A 12,942-nucleotide genomic window follows, 5' to 3' on the forward strand; every position below is an offset into this window, starting at 1 on the left:
CAGCTAGCGGAGGAAACACTCTTTCGGATCTTTTTAATATTTGCCGATCTGATCCAAGTCAAAGGTACGTAATCATTCAGTATGGCAAACTTTCAGATTGTCCAAGTCAAGTCAAGAAGCTCCAAGTCACATTTCTCCAGGACCAAGGTGCCACATAAAAACAAAGACAGAGCTATAAGGACTTAGTAAGTTAGTCCTGGCCACAAAAAGTGCAACTGTGCAACCTGGTGCAAACAGTGCAGGACAAGACAAACAAGACAGACAAGACAGTGCAGGACAAAAGACAGTGCAGGACAAAAGACAGTGCAGACAACAAATTACAAGACAAAACAAAAGAAGACAATACACAAAAGACAAACAGAAACAGCAGTGACAGTGTAAATACTGTATGTTCAAACAATATTGCATGTACAAAAATACTAGAATGAACACAGTGTTAAAGCAGCAGGTCCCTGATATTGTAAAGTATTGTGCAAAACAGCAAATGACTGAAATGTGAGACAGCATGTGCAAAGGGAAAAAAGTATGCAAAAACAGCATGTAAACAGATTGATGGATGTATATTGGAAGTGTGTGTATTTGGTGTAGGTCTGTGCAGTTCATACAGTTGTGTGTGTGTGTTGTGCTCAGTACACTTCAGTTATTAAGGAGTCTGATGGCTTGTGGAAAGAAACTGTTACATAGTGTGTGAGCTGCAGCATGTTTAGTAATTCTTCCTCCATCATTAGCATTAATTTTACTTGTGATAAGTGTATGTTAGTTAGCTCTCTGATGGAGAAGATCTCAGCTGAAGAGGTGCGCATCCAGACCCTAGAGATGGATAATGATACTAGTGTAGTTTCTGTAGGGGAAAATCTGGATGCCTTGGGTTGAGTTAGTAACCCTACAACTCCGGCATTAGATCATAGTGGGGCGGATGGATGGCGACTCTGCGTCAAAGTCCCAAAGCCAAATCTAACGCTAAGGCTTGCCTACGGGAGCACCACACCTCTCCGCTTCACATGTCTAACAGGTTTGCTCTCCTCAGTGAAGCACCTGCTGAGAAACCTGAAAGAGCTCTGGTTATAGGAGACTCAATCTTAAGGCATGTGAAATTAGCTCAGCCTTTAGGGGCTCCAGTAGCACTGGTTAGGTGTATTCCAGGAGCCAGTGTGCCAGACATAGCAGATAATCTTAGGGTCTTAGGCAAGCATAGGTACTCGAAGGTTTTCCACGTAGGAGCTAAAGATATACGCCTTCATCAGTCAGAGATTACTAAGAGTAATATTGTAGAGGTGTGTAAATTAGTGAAGGCGATGTCCGATGCTGTAGTACGCTCTGGCCTCATCCCAATGCGGCGTGGCGATGTAGCTTACAGCACGTTATGGTCGCTGAACTGCTGGATGTCCAGGTGGTGCTCTGAAAACAATGTGGGCTTCATAGATAAATGGAGCACATTTGAGGGCAAGGCTGGCCTGTCAGGACGGGACAGTGTCCATCCCACATGGGAAGGTGCTGCTCTCATTTCTTGCAGCATAGGACATAGTTTAAGAACAGGCCGAGTTAATCAGTGACAATCCAGAGCCAGGGCCAGGGAGCAGACAAGCAGGCTAATCTGACCTTCTGCTAGCGGCATTGAGTTGTCAAGGTTCACAATATAGAGACTGTTTCTGTTTCCTGAGCTAAACAAAAAAACATAAATATTTAGAAAATTTGTTTTAGTGACCTTATTAGCATAAAATTAGACCATAGTGAATGCACAGCCAGCACATTTGATGAGCTGTATTTGTATTTACGATGACCCATTAGTTCCTCAGGAGCTCTCGGCTGCTCTATTATAAACTGTTGTAGAAAGGACATTATTTACATTTACACTATTTACTATAGAGTGTCACCCAAATTGTCAGGATCCAGCCTGGACTTTGGCCACATGCTTTTGTTTACGTTCTGTGTCACGTGTCTGCCCCGCCCTTGTCTCCCCCTCCCCGCCTAATTGTCATGTGTATTTAGCCGTGCCACGTTGCCTGTGGTCAACCAAGCAAGGTTGTTGGTAATGTCACTGTTTGGTGTTTGTCTTAGCAGCTCTCACTAACTTCTGTTTCCTTTGCTTGACCTGTTTACTCTCTGGTTGTTCGTACACCAGTGGTTTCTTTCAATTTCAGGACAATACAGTTTGTGGAATTTGCTCTACTCAGTGCCTGTACAATGACTCTGATTGATCTGGTCTTCATGTTGGATTATTCTTTCTAATAGATGACACAATGTTCAAAGGCTTCATATATTATCTCTGAGGACACAGTGATATGTTTCAGCAATTTCAGAACTTACTTGTATTTCATTGGCTAATGCCATGTCAATCATTTGGCTGAATGAATCACTGACATCTGTAAGGATCTCGTGAATGGCCTCCTTCATGGACTTGAGGAAGTATTCATCATCTGTGTGGAGACACCTGAATAACATACACTCAGTTCTCACACTGTTTTCTGAAGATTCAATCATTCTGTATATCTTTATATCTTTGTGATTGTGTTCTGTGTGTTTTGTCAGAGTGAAGCATTAGTTCCTCACCTCTCAGTGATAACAGTGAGCTCCATACACTTCTCCAGCAGAGTGGCTTCATACTGCAGTAAAGAGCAAGACACAGAATATTAACACACATCCAGCTGTACCACTTCCTCATTCCTGTGTGTTAATGATGACATTCTAGATTTCTAACCTTCTGCATGTGTGTGTTGTTGGTTCTGTGAGCACTGCACTCGTGCACCAGTGAGCGAACATGGCAGTTGGCTCTGACGGCGGTTCCATGTACACGCTGCCATCGTCCTTTTTCTAGACGCTGGAACATCTTGCCCAGCTCAGTGCTGACAACCAGTGCCCTCTTCAGGAGAGTCTGCAGGTTGTCTCGTGTCACATGATCATTGGCCACACCCACCCCAGGGATGATGAGCTCACCTGCAGTGTCCTCATCCACACCCAGTGGCTTGGACTGCAGCACACACATACACTCCACCTCAGTCATGTGACGCAGATCCTCCATCCAACGCTGCACTGAGTCCACCTGGATCACATGCATCCTTACACACACACACAGGCACATATTTACACATGCATGCAGAAACTACGGTGGCCGGGAAGTGCAAAACAAATTAACAAAACCGAAAACACATTAACAAAACCGAAAACACATTAACAAAACCCAAACCAAATTAACAAAACCCAAACCAAATTAACAAAACCGAAAACACATTAACAAAACCCAAACCAAATTAACAAAACCGAAAACACATTAACAAAACCCAAACGAAATTAACAAAACCCAAACGAAATTAACAAAACCCAAAACACATTAACAAAACCCAAAACACTAACAAAACCCAAACGGAATTAACAAAACCCAAACCAAATTAACAAAACCCAAAACACATTAACAAAACCCAAACCAAATTAACAAAACCCAAACCAAATTAACAAATCAGAAAACACATTAACAAATTCGAAAACACAATGACAAGTCAGACAACCCAGAAACGGTAGTGTATCGTTTTTGAATGGAAACTTACTGATCATTGGACAAGACACCTGTCACTCAAGATATACAGGTATGGAATCTTATGTTTAATGTGTGAAGTTCTCCGTTTAAATAAAGTTCTCCGTTCAAGAAAATAACAGAATTAATCCACAGTAATCCATTCCATCCATCCATTCCAACTTTTCCCTGTGGCAGACTGTTGAACTTCATGTATACTTTGAGTGACAGGTGTCTTGTCCAATCACAAACTATACCAACCGCTTCCGGGTTGTCTGAAATGTCGTTGTGTTTTCTGATTTGTTCATTTGTTTTCTGATTTGTTAATTTGTTTTCTGATTTGTTAATGTGTTTCATGCACCGATTCAGACAACCCGGAAGCGGTAGGTATAGTTTGTGAATGGAAACTTACCGATCATTGGACAAGACGACTGTCATTAAAGATATAAAGGTGAATGAAAGGTGTCTCGTCCGATGATGGTAAGTTTCCATTAACAAATTATACCAACCGCTTCCGGGTTGTCTGACTTGTTAATGTGTTTTGGGTTTTGTTAATTTGGTTTGGGTTTTGTTAATTTGTTTTGCACTTCCCGGCCACCGTAAGAAACACAAACATATACACACACACACACACATAAGTACACATGCAGAAACACATGTGCGCACACACACACACACACACAAACACACACACATATGCACGCACACACATACACCCAGATAAATTCATTAACAGGCACATAATTACATATTTAATACAAAAAATGCTGTTAAAACTTACTATCACATTCAACAGAATTTATTTTTATATTTTTTTTCACCCTTCACATTATGAGTTCATCATGTATCATGTTCATCATTCATGAGGACGTCGTCCTGTTTGAACTGTTTAAGGAGAATTAGCTAACAGAAAAGTGCAGTGGACCAGTTCTATGGTCAGACATTTTAAACTACAACATGAAACATACCAGATGAATATTAAATGATTTTGTTATTCATATAATTATGAATATATTAAGTGAAGATCTTTTCTGTAGAAAGTGTTCAGTGTGATGTTTGTGCTAGTGTATTTCCCAAGGGTGCTGAACGCTGCATGTAGAAGTGTTCAGCTCACATAACTGCAGCGATACTACACACTTTCATGAGCTTATGATTGGTTTACATTCACACACACTTTCACAGCATCAATACAATATACTGATATATGTATAAACATGTAGATGTAGAAGTGTGTGTGTGTGTGTGTGTGTGTGTGTTATAACACTAAACAGAATGTAATTAAATTGAATAAAGACATTGTTTATGAGACAATCCTTTATATAAGATTTAAAATATAAGTTAGACGTGTCATGGGCAGCTTGGACTGTTTTCTGTCTGACCACCAGGGGGACGTGGGTGTGTTCAGGTCTGCCCCGCCCTATCCTTAATCCATCCCACCTCTGCACACCTGTTCTGTGTGTCTCAATGATTGTCTTTCTTATATATGCCTGCTGTGTTGTGCTTGTGCTTTTGTGTGTTTGTGTGTCTGTTCTTTTGTAATCCTTGTTTCTGTTTTATGATCTCACTTGCTTTGTCTTCCACAGTGTTTTTCTGTGTTTGTTGTTTTCTCAATAAATTCCCTATTTAAAGAGGATTCTCCATCACATCTCTGTCTCATGCCTTTAACGTTCCACCAATAAGAACCCCACACTGGTGAGGACAGGAAATTGCACACATATGACCATATAAGGACAATTTTCCACAACTGAGTCAGAGACAGTGTTTGTTCTTTTCAGTGCATCAAATCTCCAAGCATAAAGTTACTCACTCACTCACACGTCTTATTGAGTCAGATACTGTATGACATGAGGGAGAAAAACAACTGATCTGACCTCTGTGTCCATCTTTATCTTAACAGTCCACAAGGTTTTACAGAATGTATTCTACAGCTGACTGAGACGTTACAAAAGATTCAGGTATGTGTGTGTGTGTGTGTGTGGGGGGGGAGACAATAAACATCTGAACTGCAGATGTTTTACCCTCTCTCTCTCTCTCTCTCTCTCTCTCTCTCACTCACACACACACACACACACACATTACATGCACACACACACACACACACACACACACACACACACTCCTGAACACTGAGGCACAAGTGGACTCCAATTAGATGAGGTGACATGTTAATAACCATCAGCGGTGAAAGGTCAGGAGCACACACACACACACACACACACACACACACACACACACACACACACACACACCATAATTCAGGGTTCTGCTCTGGTTTTCTCTCACAGCTCATTTGTTACCATATCAGAGAAAAACAAATTTCATGACTGTGATGAAAACATGAGAAAATTATTCCATTAACCAAAAAAAGGTAAATTTGTTGTAATGGCAGTGATGAGAGAGAGAGAGAGAGAGAGAGAGAGAGAGAGAGAGAGAGAGAGAGAGATATTGGGGGAGAGAGAGAGAGCAAGAGAGAGACAGAGAGAGAGAGAGAGATAGACAGAGCGATAGAGAGAGAGAGAGAGAGACAGAGAGAGAGAGAGAGTGAGTGAGAGAGATAGACAGAGAGAGAGAGAGAGAGAGAGAGAGAGAGAGAGAGAGAGAGAGAGAGAGATTGGGGAGAGAGAGAGCGAGAGAGAGACAGAGAGAGAGAGAGAGAGAGAGAGAGAGAGAGAGAGAGAGAGAGAGAGAGAGAGAGAGAGAGAGCAAGAGAGAGAGAGAGAGAGAGAGAGAGAGAGAGAGAGAGAGACAGAGAGAGAGAGAGTGAGTGAGAGAGATAGACAGAGAGAGAGAGAGAGAGAGAGAGAGAGAGAGAGAGAGAGAGGCAGAGAGAGAGAGAGAGAGAGAGAGAGAGAGAGCTCTGAACCATGAATATAAATCTTTATACAGATGTATATGTAAGTCCATAAACTAGCTTCATGTGCTGTTGGTTTCATTTTTAACAGAAAACTAAGGAGAATATGAGCAGGAGTTTTCTCTATAATTATTGGCACCCCAGTATAGACGAGTGGGTGAAGGTGAGCAGGTGTTCAGTTACAAAGACCAATAATCTGTAAATATTTCACTTATCTTACAGAATAAATTCATTATTATTGTTTATAAAGTTTTACCCATCTTTACAAAGAGCGCCATTACTTCTGGAGCAGATTGTATTTATTGTTCTTTTGGTTTTAGTGTGATTTATGAATTTATTAAACACAATCCTGAAACAGAAATAAATAAAAAAGAAATAGGAAGATAACTCATTTATTTCAGAAACACTTTTAATTCTGAAATTCAAAATGATAATTATATATTTTATAAACTTTGCCCAGGTTGTTCTGTGCTCCTATATAAATAAACCTTGTGTTGCGGATTAAATTACACATCGTCATGTTGATGCTCAAAACCTGCAAACAAAATCTTTCCATTTTATCTTCTGTCACAATAGCGAGAGGAAGCGGCACTGAGCTGAATGGGATAATCAGGATAATAGCTTTGTTTTACAGGACGAGCTGAAATCGCTGCTCTCATGACAGGAAACAACAAATATTTACGCAGTGACATGGCGAGGATGTCAGCATGCACACGCCCTTTATTCTGCTCACGGTTCTCTGTTTACACAGAACCTGAGTGAGATCCGGTCATGAGTGCGTTCCTCTCATCAAGCAGAGAAACACAACATTACGTCACACTGAAGTCTGAAACAGAGAAAAACTCCTGAGTCACTGATAAACTTCAGACTTGATTTTAGTGAAAACGATCTTTTATCCAAAGCCTCTTAATGTTATTGCTTAAATTAATTCAATTAAAATCTCTTTTTATTTCTATAACATTTAAAAACATTAGAAAGGTTTTTGTGTGTTTATAATAAACTAAAAAAGGTGAAGAGACATTTAATAATAACAGATCAAAGGTTCCATGAATTTATGCCTTATTTATTTATTAAATAATTGACATTTTCTCCATTTTTATTGTTTTTATCTTTTGCTTTAAAATTCACTTTTCTTTACCTGACGTTAACTCCAGCAGCTTTACAGCTAATAAACTGGAAAGTTCACATGCGGCATAAACTGATTAAACTTCTTATTATTAACTTTTTATTACATTTTATTACTTATGTAAAGGTGGAATAATTAAGCTGTACATAATTGAAGTTTAAATGACAAAAATAAATGGAAAAATGTTTATGTTATTAATATGGACAGCGTTCACATGGCTGCTGAGGAACTCATCTGGATCTGGAACCTTTTTTTTCCATAAAGTCAAAAAACTCAATGTCAAAACACATTTATTATTTATTATTTATTATATATATATAAGTCAGTGTGTGTTCATGTCTGAGAACGGATTTGTTCTCTTCAGCGGATTTGTTTTCTAAAGTGTTTGAGACAGAAGCTGCTCTCAGGTGTGTGAATGAATATCGTCTTACACTGCAGTGTGTTCTATTATTCAAACACACACACACACACACACACACATACACACACACACACACACACACACACAGACATGTCAACATTAACATCAGTCTCCACATTGTGTGTAATAACAAAACACAAAGAAAAAAAACACAGTCAGAGCCGAAGAGAAAAAAATAAAATCCCACTGAAACTGACAGCTTCTTGTTATTAAATAAAAAATATTAAATAGAAAGTTTTGTGTTGCAAAAAGATGATACATAAATTTGAATTCACAAAAAATACCATGGACTGGAAATCTGAAAGACAGATATTTAACATTGTTGAAATTTGTAGTGTATAAATATCCACAACACGTGAGGAACTAGCATCTAGGCTAAAGACAATGAACAACATTCTAATACATAACATAGAATGATAGATTTTACATTTATTAATTTACATCTATAGTTTATGTAACAGGATTCCTCGTCAGTAAACATCGCAATAAAAATAACAGAATGTCCTTTTGTTCTTGACATAATATCCAGGAAATTGTGGTGAGTTCACTTGTTAGCATTAATGTGGATTAGACTTCAGGTCTGTGTGTTAATTGATGCAGGTGTGAAGACATTTTAAAGTTAATTCATCTGTGAGGATGTTGTGGTGGTGTTTCTGCTGGAGTGCAGGGGATTGTGGGTAATGGGGGGGTAATGGTGGAGTGTTCGAGCTCTGGGAGTGTAAACACTGCAGGATAATGAGGAGAACTGCAGCTCAGTGAAGACAAACAGATGAACACCTGTTAAAACTGGAGCGTGACGTGAGCTAGCTGAGTGAGGAGTGCTAATCAGAGATGATCATAAAGCTCCACACACACACACATATGCTCACACACTCACACACATATAGGTACAGTGTTTAGTAGTTATTCCTAACATACTTGCACACTCCCGCTAGTCAAATTGCTATTGCTAGCAAGGTGACATTTTCTAAACAGCTTAGCATTAGCACACAGTTACAAACATCTGTGTTTATGTAGCTTACACACAGTTACAGACATCTGTGTTTATGTAGCTTACACACAGTTACAGACATCTGTGTTTATGTAGCTTACACACAGTTACAGACATCTGTGTTTATGTAGCTTACACACAGTTACAGACATCTGTATTTATGTAGCTTACACACAGTTACAGACATCTGTGTTTATGTAGCTTACACACAGTTACAGACATCTGTATTTATGTAGCTTACACAGAGTTACAGACATCTGTATTTATGTAGCTTACACACAGTTACAGACATCTGTGTTTATGTAGCTTACACACAGTTACAAACAATTTTTGTTCACATGTATATTTGAGATGTTTATATTGACTTGTTCAGGTACACACAGGTTTCTGTGTGGGGGTGGGGCAATAAACATCTGAACTACAGATGTTTTACCCTCTCTCTCTCTCACTCTCTCTCTCTCTCACTCTCTCTCTCTCTCTCTCTCTCTCTCTCTCTCTCACTCTCTCTCTCTCTCTCTCACACACACACACACACAAACACTTCCATATAATTACATAACAATTTCTAATCCCGCCCTCAGCATTTATAATTATTTATAATCCCACTGTTTGATGTCACTCATATGTGGATGAGGTTCCATTTTCAGTCTGGTTCCTCTCACGGTTTCTTCCTCATCTTGTCTCATGGTGATTTTTATCACCAATCTCACCAATGACTTGCTCATACGAGATAAATGTAAATTTTAAACTTTTATTTTGAATTTTTATATTTCTGCTCCATTGTTAAAACTATATCTAAAATTTAAATGGTGATCAATCATCAATAAACATATTTCATTTATATATCATTTAATCTGAACTTTACTACATATAAAATATTGTTAAATTCATATGAAATATTTTATTCTGTTATAAATGTGTAATTACCATCATAGTCATAATGAGTGTTATTGTGTAATTACCGTCTGTATTCCCTGTTTATTCGGAGTGTGATGTGTGTATTCATGACATGTTCAGGTTGCTCATGTGTTTTTGTGTCATTTATTTCTCAGAATAAACAGAGCAGAAAATCTGAGCTTAACTCTGCTGAAGACATGATGATGATGATAACACAGAGCACTGATCTGAACATCACTCACACATGCATGCGCACGCACACACACGCACACACACACACACACACACAGTATGTGATGTGACAGAGAAACAGAGCTGTAACATTGAGAGCATTAACACTACTGCGAGTCATCAAGCTCCTCTTCATGCCAAAGAGCTGAAATGGTGACATCACTATGACACCTATCATCTTCCATCAGGGCATATTAAACACACACACACACACAAATTTGTCACCACACATAACTGACCACACACATAAAAAACGTATACACACACTGCATGTTTCATGACACAGAGCTCACACACAGATAATGACTGATATCTTGGATCTCTATTTACTCAAAACTAGAAAGTGTAAAGATGAAGAAACTTTAAATTTCGCGCAAAATCATTTGGAATGCAGCATTTGAATGAATTAGCACTTACCTGGTGGGCGTGGTTAGAGGAGTGTTGTTAGCTCTGGAAGTTTTCGGTGTCTCCATGTTCACTGTCCCTGATGCACTGCGGCATAGCCGAGAGAAACACTACACCTATGGCGTGAAAACGCACCTGTTATGCACTGTAGCACATCTGTAACACATCCCCAATACACCTGTAACACACATCCTGACACACCTGTTACACACACACCCTAACACACCTGTTACACACACACCCTAACAAACCTGTTACAAACCCACAATACACCTGTTACACACTTACAATACACCTGTAACACACCCTAACACACCTGTTACACACACACCCTAACACACCTGTTACACACACCCTAACACACCTTAAGTATACTAATGTTTAATACACTTTTATTTTACCGCAATATGATCAATTATCAGCACACATGATAGTAGGTAGCTACATGCTAGGGTTAGGGTTAGTTGGGGTAATTTTGGTCAACCGGCGACTCCTGGGAAGGTTCACCACTGTTCCATGTTTTGGCCATTTGTGTATAACCGCTCTCACTGTGGTTCGCTGGAGTCCGAAAGCTTTAGAAATGGCTTTATAACTTTTTCCAGACTGATGGATCTCAATTAATTTATTTCTCATTTGTTCCTGAATTTCTTTGGATCTCAGCATGATGTGGAACTTTTGAGGATCTTTTGGTCTATTTCACTTGATAGTGAACAGGTGTGACAGTAATCAGACCTGGGTGTGGCTAGAGAACTTAAACTCAAGTGTGATAAACCACAGTTAAGTTATGTTTTAACAGGGGGGCAAATACTTTTTCACACAGGGCCATGTGGGTTTAGATTTAGTTTTCCCTTTAAATTTGTTTCATCTGAAACATTAAAGTGTGACAAACATGCAAAAAATAAAAAAAAATCAAAATAAAGTTTAATGAATTTAATGTTCTTCTACATTGTGCTGAATCCATGAGCAGAGATTTAATAGTCCAAGGGCAAAAAAATAAAAAAACAGAACAATGGTCATACAAAGGAGCAGAGAAACAATGGAAACGGAATTTCAGCCAAACACTAACAATTCTTCAAGAGGAACCAGAAGTAAAATGTCTGTAAATATACACTAGTGCTAGTAGTCTGGCAAGGGTTCCCTCTGGTGGTGTGGAGGAAGAAGTTTCGCGAAGGTCATTATAGTGTTTGTCACATTTATAAATACAAGACTAAAGAAATATTTCCCAAACAACAGCTAATGCAGTCTGAGGAATATCACTGAGCAAACAGAAGCATTTTAATAAACCTAAAAATACTGCAGCATTTCACTCTGCAACACAGGCAACTTTCTCAAGCCAAAAAAACCCACAAAGAAAAACAGGGAACATTGAAAGTGTGCTTATGTTGGCCAACAATAATAATAGGAAAGTTCACATGACACACAGGAGGCTCCGGCAGTCTGAGGACACCAACACACACGTCTTATTTCATTCATTATTCAATGCTAATCTGGCTAATTGTGCACTGGTGGATCATTAAAACATGTGAAATGTGATCACATTTACATCAAAACATTCTGACTACAGGTCATGTTCCTCAAACCTACAGAAAGGGAATTTGGAAATTTCCATCATTAACATTTTGTTTTCATACTGAAGAGTGTGATTATTAACACCGTATTTTAGCATGCTGATTAATATAATGTGAATGTGTGTGTGTGTCTGTGTGTCTATGTCTGTGTGTTTGTGCGTGAGTGTGTCTTTGTGTGTGTGTGTCTGTGTGTGTGTCTGTGATTGTGTATGTGTGTGTAAGTGTGTGTCTGTGTGTGTGTTTGTGTATGTGTGTGTACTGTATGTGTGCATCTGTGTGTGTGTCTGTGTATGTGTGGTGTGTGTGTGTGCGTCTGTGTTTGCGTATCTGTGTGTGGTGTGTGTGTCTGTGTTTGTGTATGTGTGTGTCTGTGTGTGTGTGTCTGTGTTTGTGTATGTGTGTGTGTGTATGTGTGTGTCTCTGTGTGTGTGTCTATGTTTGTGTATGTGTGTGTCTGTATGTGTGTGTCTGTATGTGTGTCTGTGTTTGTGTATGTGTGTGTCTCTATGTGTCTGTGTGTATGTGCATGTCTGTGTTTGTGTATGTGTGTGTGGTGTGTGTGTGTGTGTGTGTGTCTTCCTTTTAGATATGATGTCATAACTACTCTTGATTGAGTCCCTATCTGCAAATTCTCTCTCTCTCTCTCTCTCTCTCTCTCTCTCTCTCTCTCTCTCTCTCTCTGTCAAGCAATATACGCCACTCCTGAGCTCCCAGTGTTCATCAATCCTGATGTTCTCCCCCTGCTGGAGTCTCGTCACCCGGTTGTCACCCTGCCAGAGATTGATCTACATGGTCAGTCAGTGTCTCATGGGATTGTTGTGTATGAAGCCACCCAGAGACGTCATGTCTTAAACCAATGTTGTGTCAGTCAGCTGTATGTTCTGGTGTTTATCAGCAATCAGGTCTGTGCTGAACTCAGAGTTTATGATGACCCATTAGTTCCT

General features: G+C 39.3%; 1 protein-coding gene across 1 annotated transcript in view; it reads right to left on the bottom strand.

Annotated features, from left to right (window-relative positions):
- The window catches only part of LOC132856262 (protein inscuteable homolog), a 34,650-nt gene that overhangs the window by 10,450 nt on the left and 11,258 nt on the right, over positions 1 to 12,942 (bottom strand). Inside the window, exons 2-5 of the mRNA XM_060885778.1 lie at positions 10,443 to 10,546; positions 2,699 to 3,056; positions 2,551 to 2,603; positions 2,308 to 2,431 (exon numbers count right to left, since the gene is read on the bottom strand). Of these exons, the coding sequence (XP_060741761.1) occupies positions 2,308 to 2,431; positions 2,551 to 2,603; positions 2,699 to 3,056; positions 10,443 to 10,498 (591 nt within the window). The 5' untranslated portion in view covers positions 10,499 to 10,546. The remainder of the gene's footprint in view (positions 1 to 2,307; positions 2,432 to 2,550; positions 2,604 to 2,698; positions 3,057 to 10,442; positions 10,547 to 12,942) is intronic.

Source organism: Tachysurus vachellii, chromosome 13 (genome assembly GCF_030014155.1).
Source record: "Tachysurus vachellii isolate PV-2020 chromosome 13, HZAU_Pvac_v1, whole genome shotgun sequence".
NCBI lineage: Eukaryota > Metazoa > Chordata > Actinopteri > Siluriformes > Bagridae > Tachysurus > Tachysurus vachellii.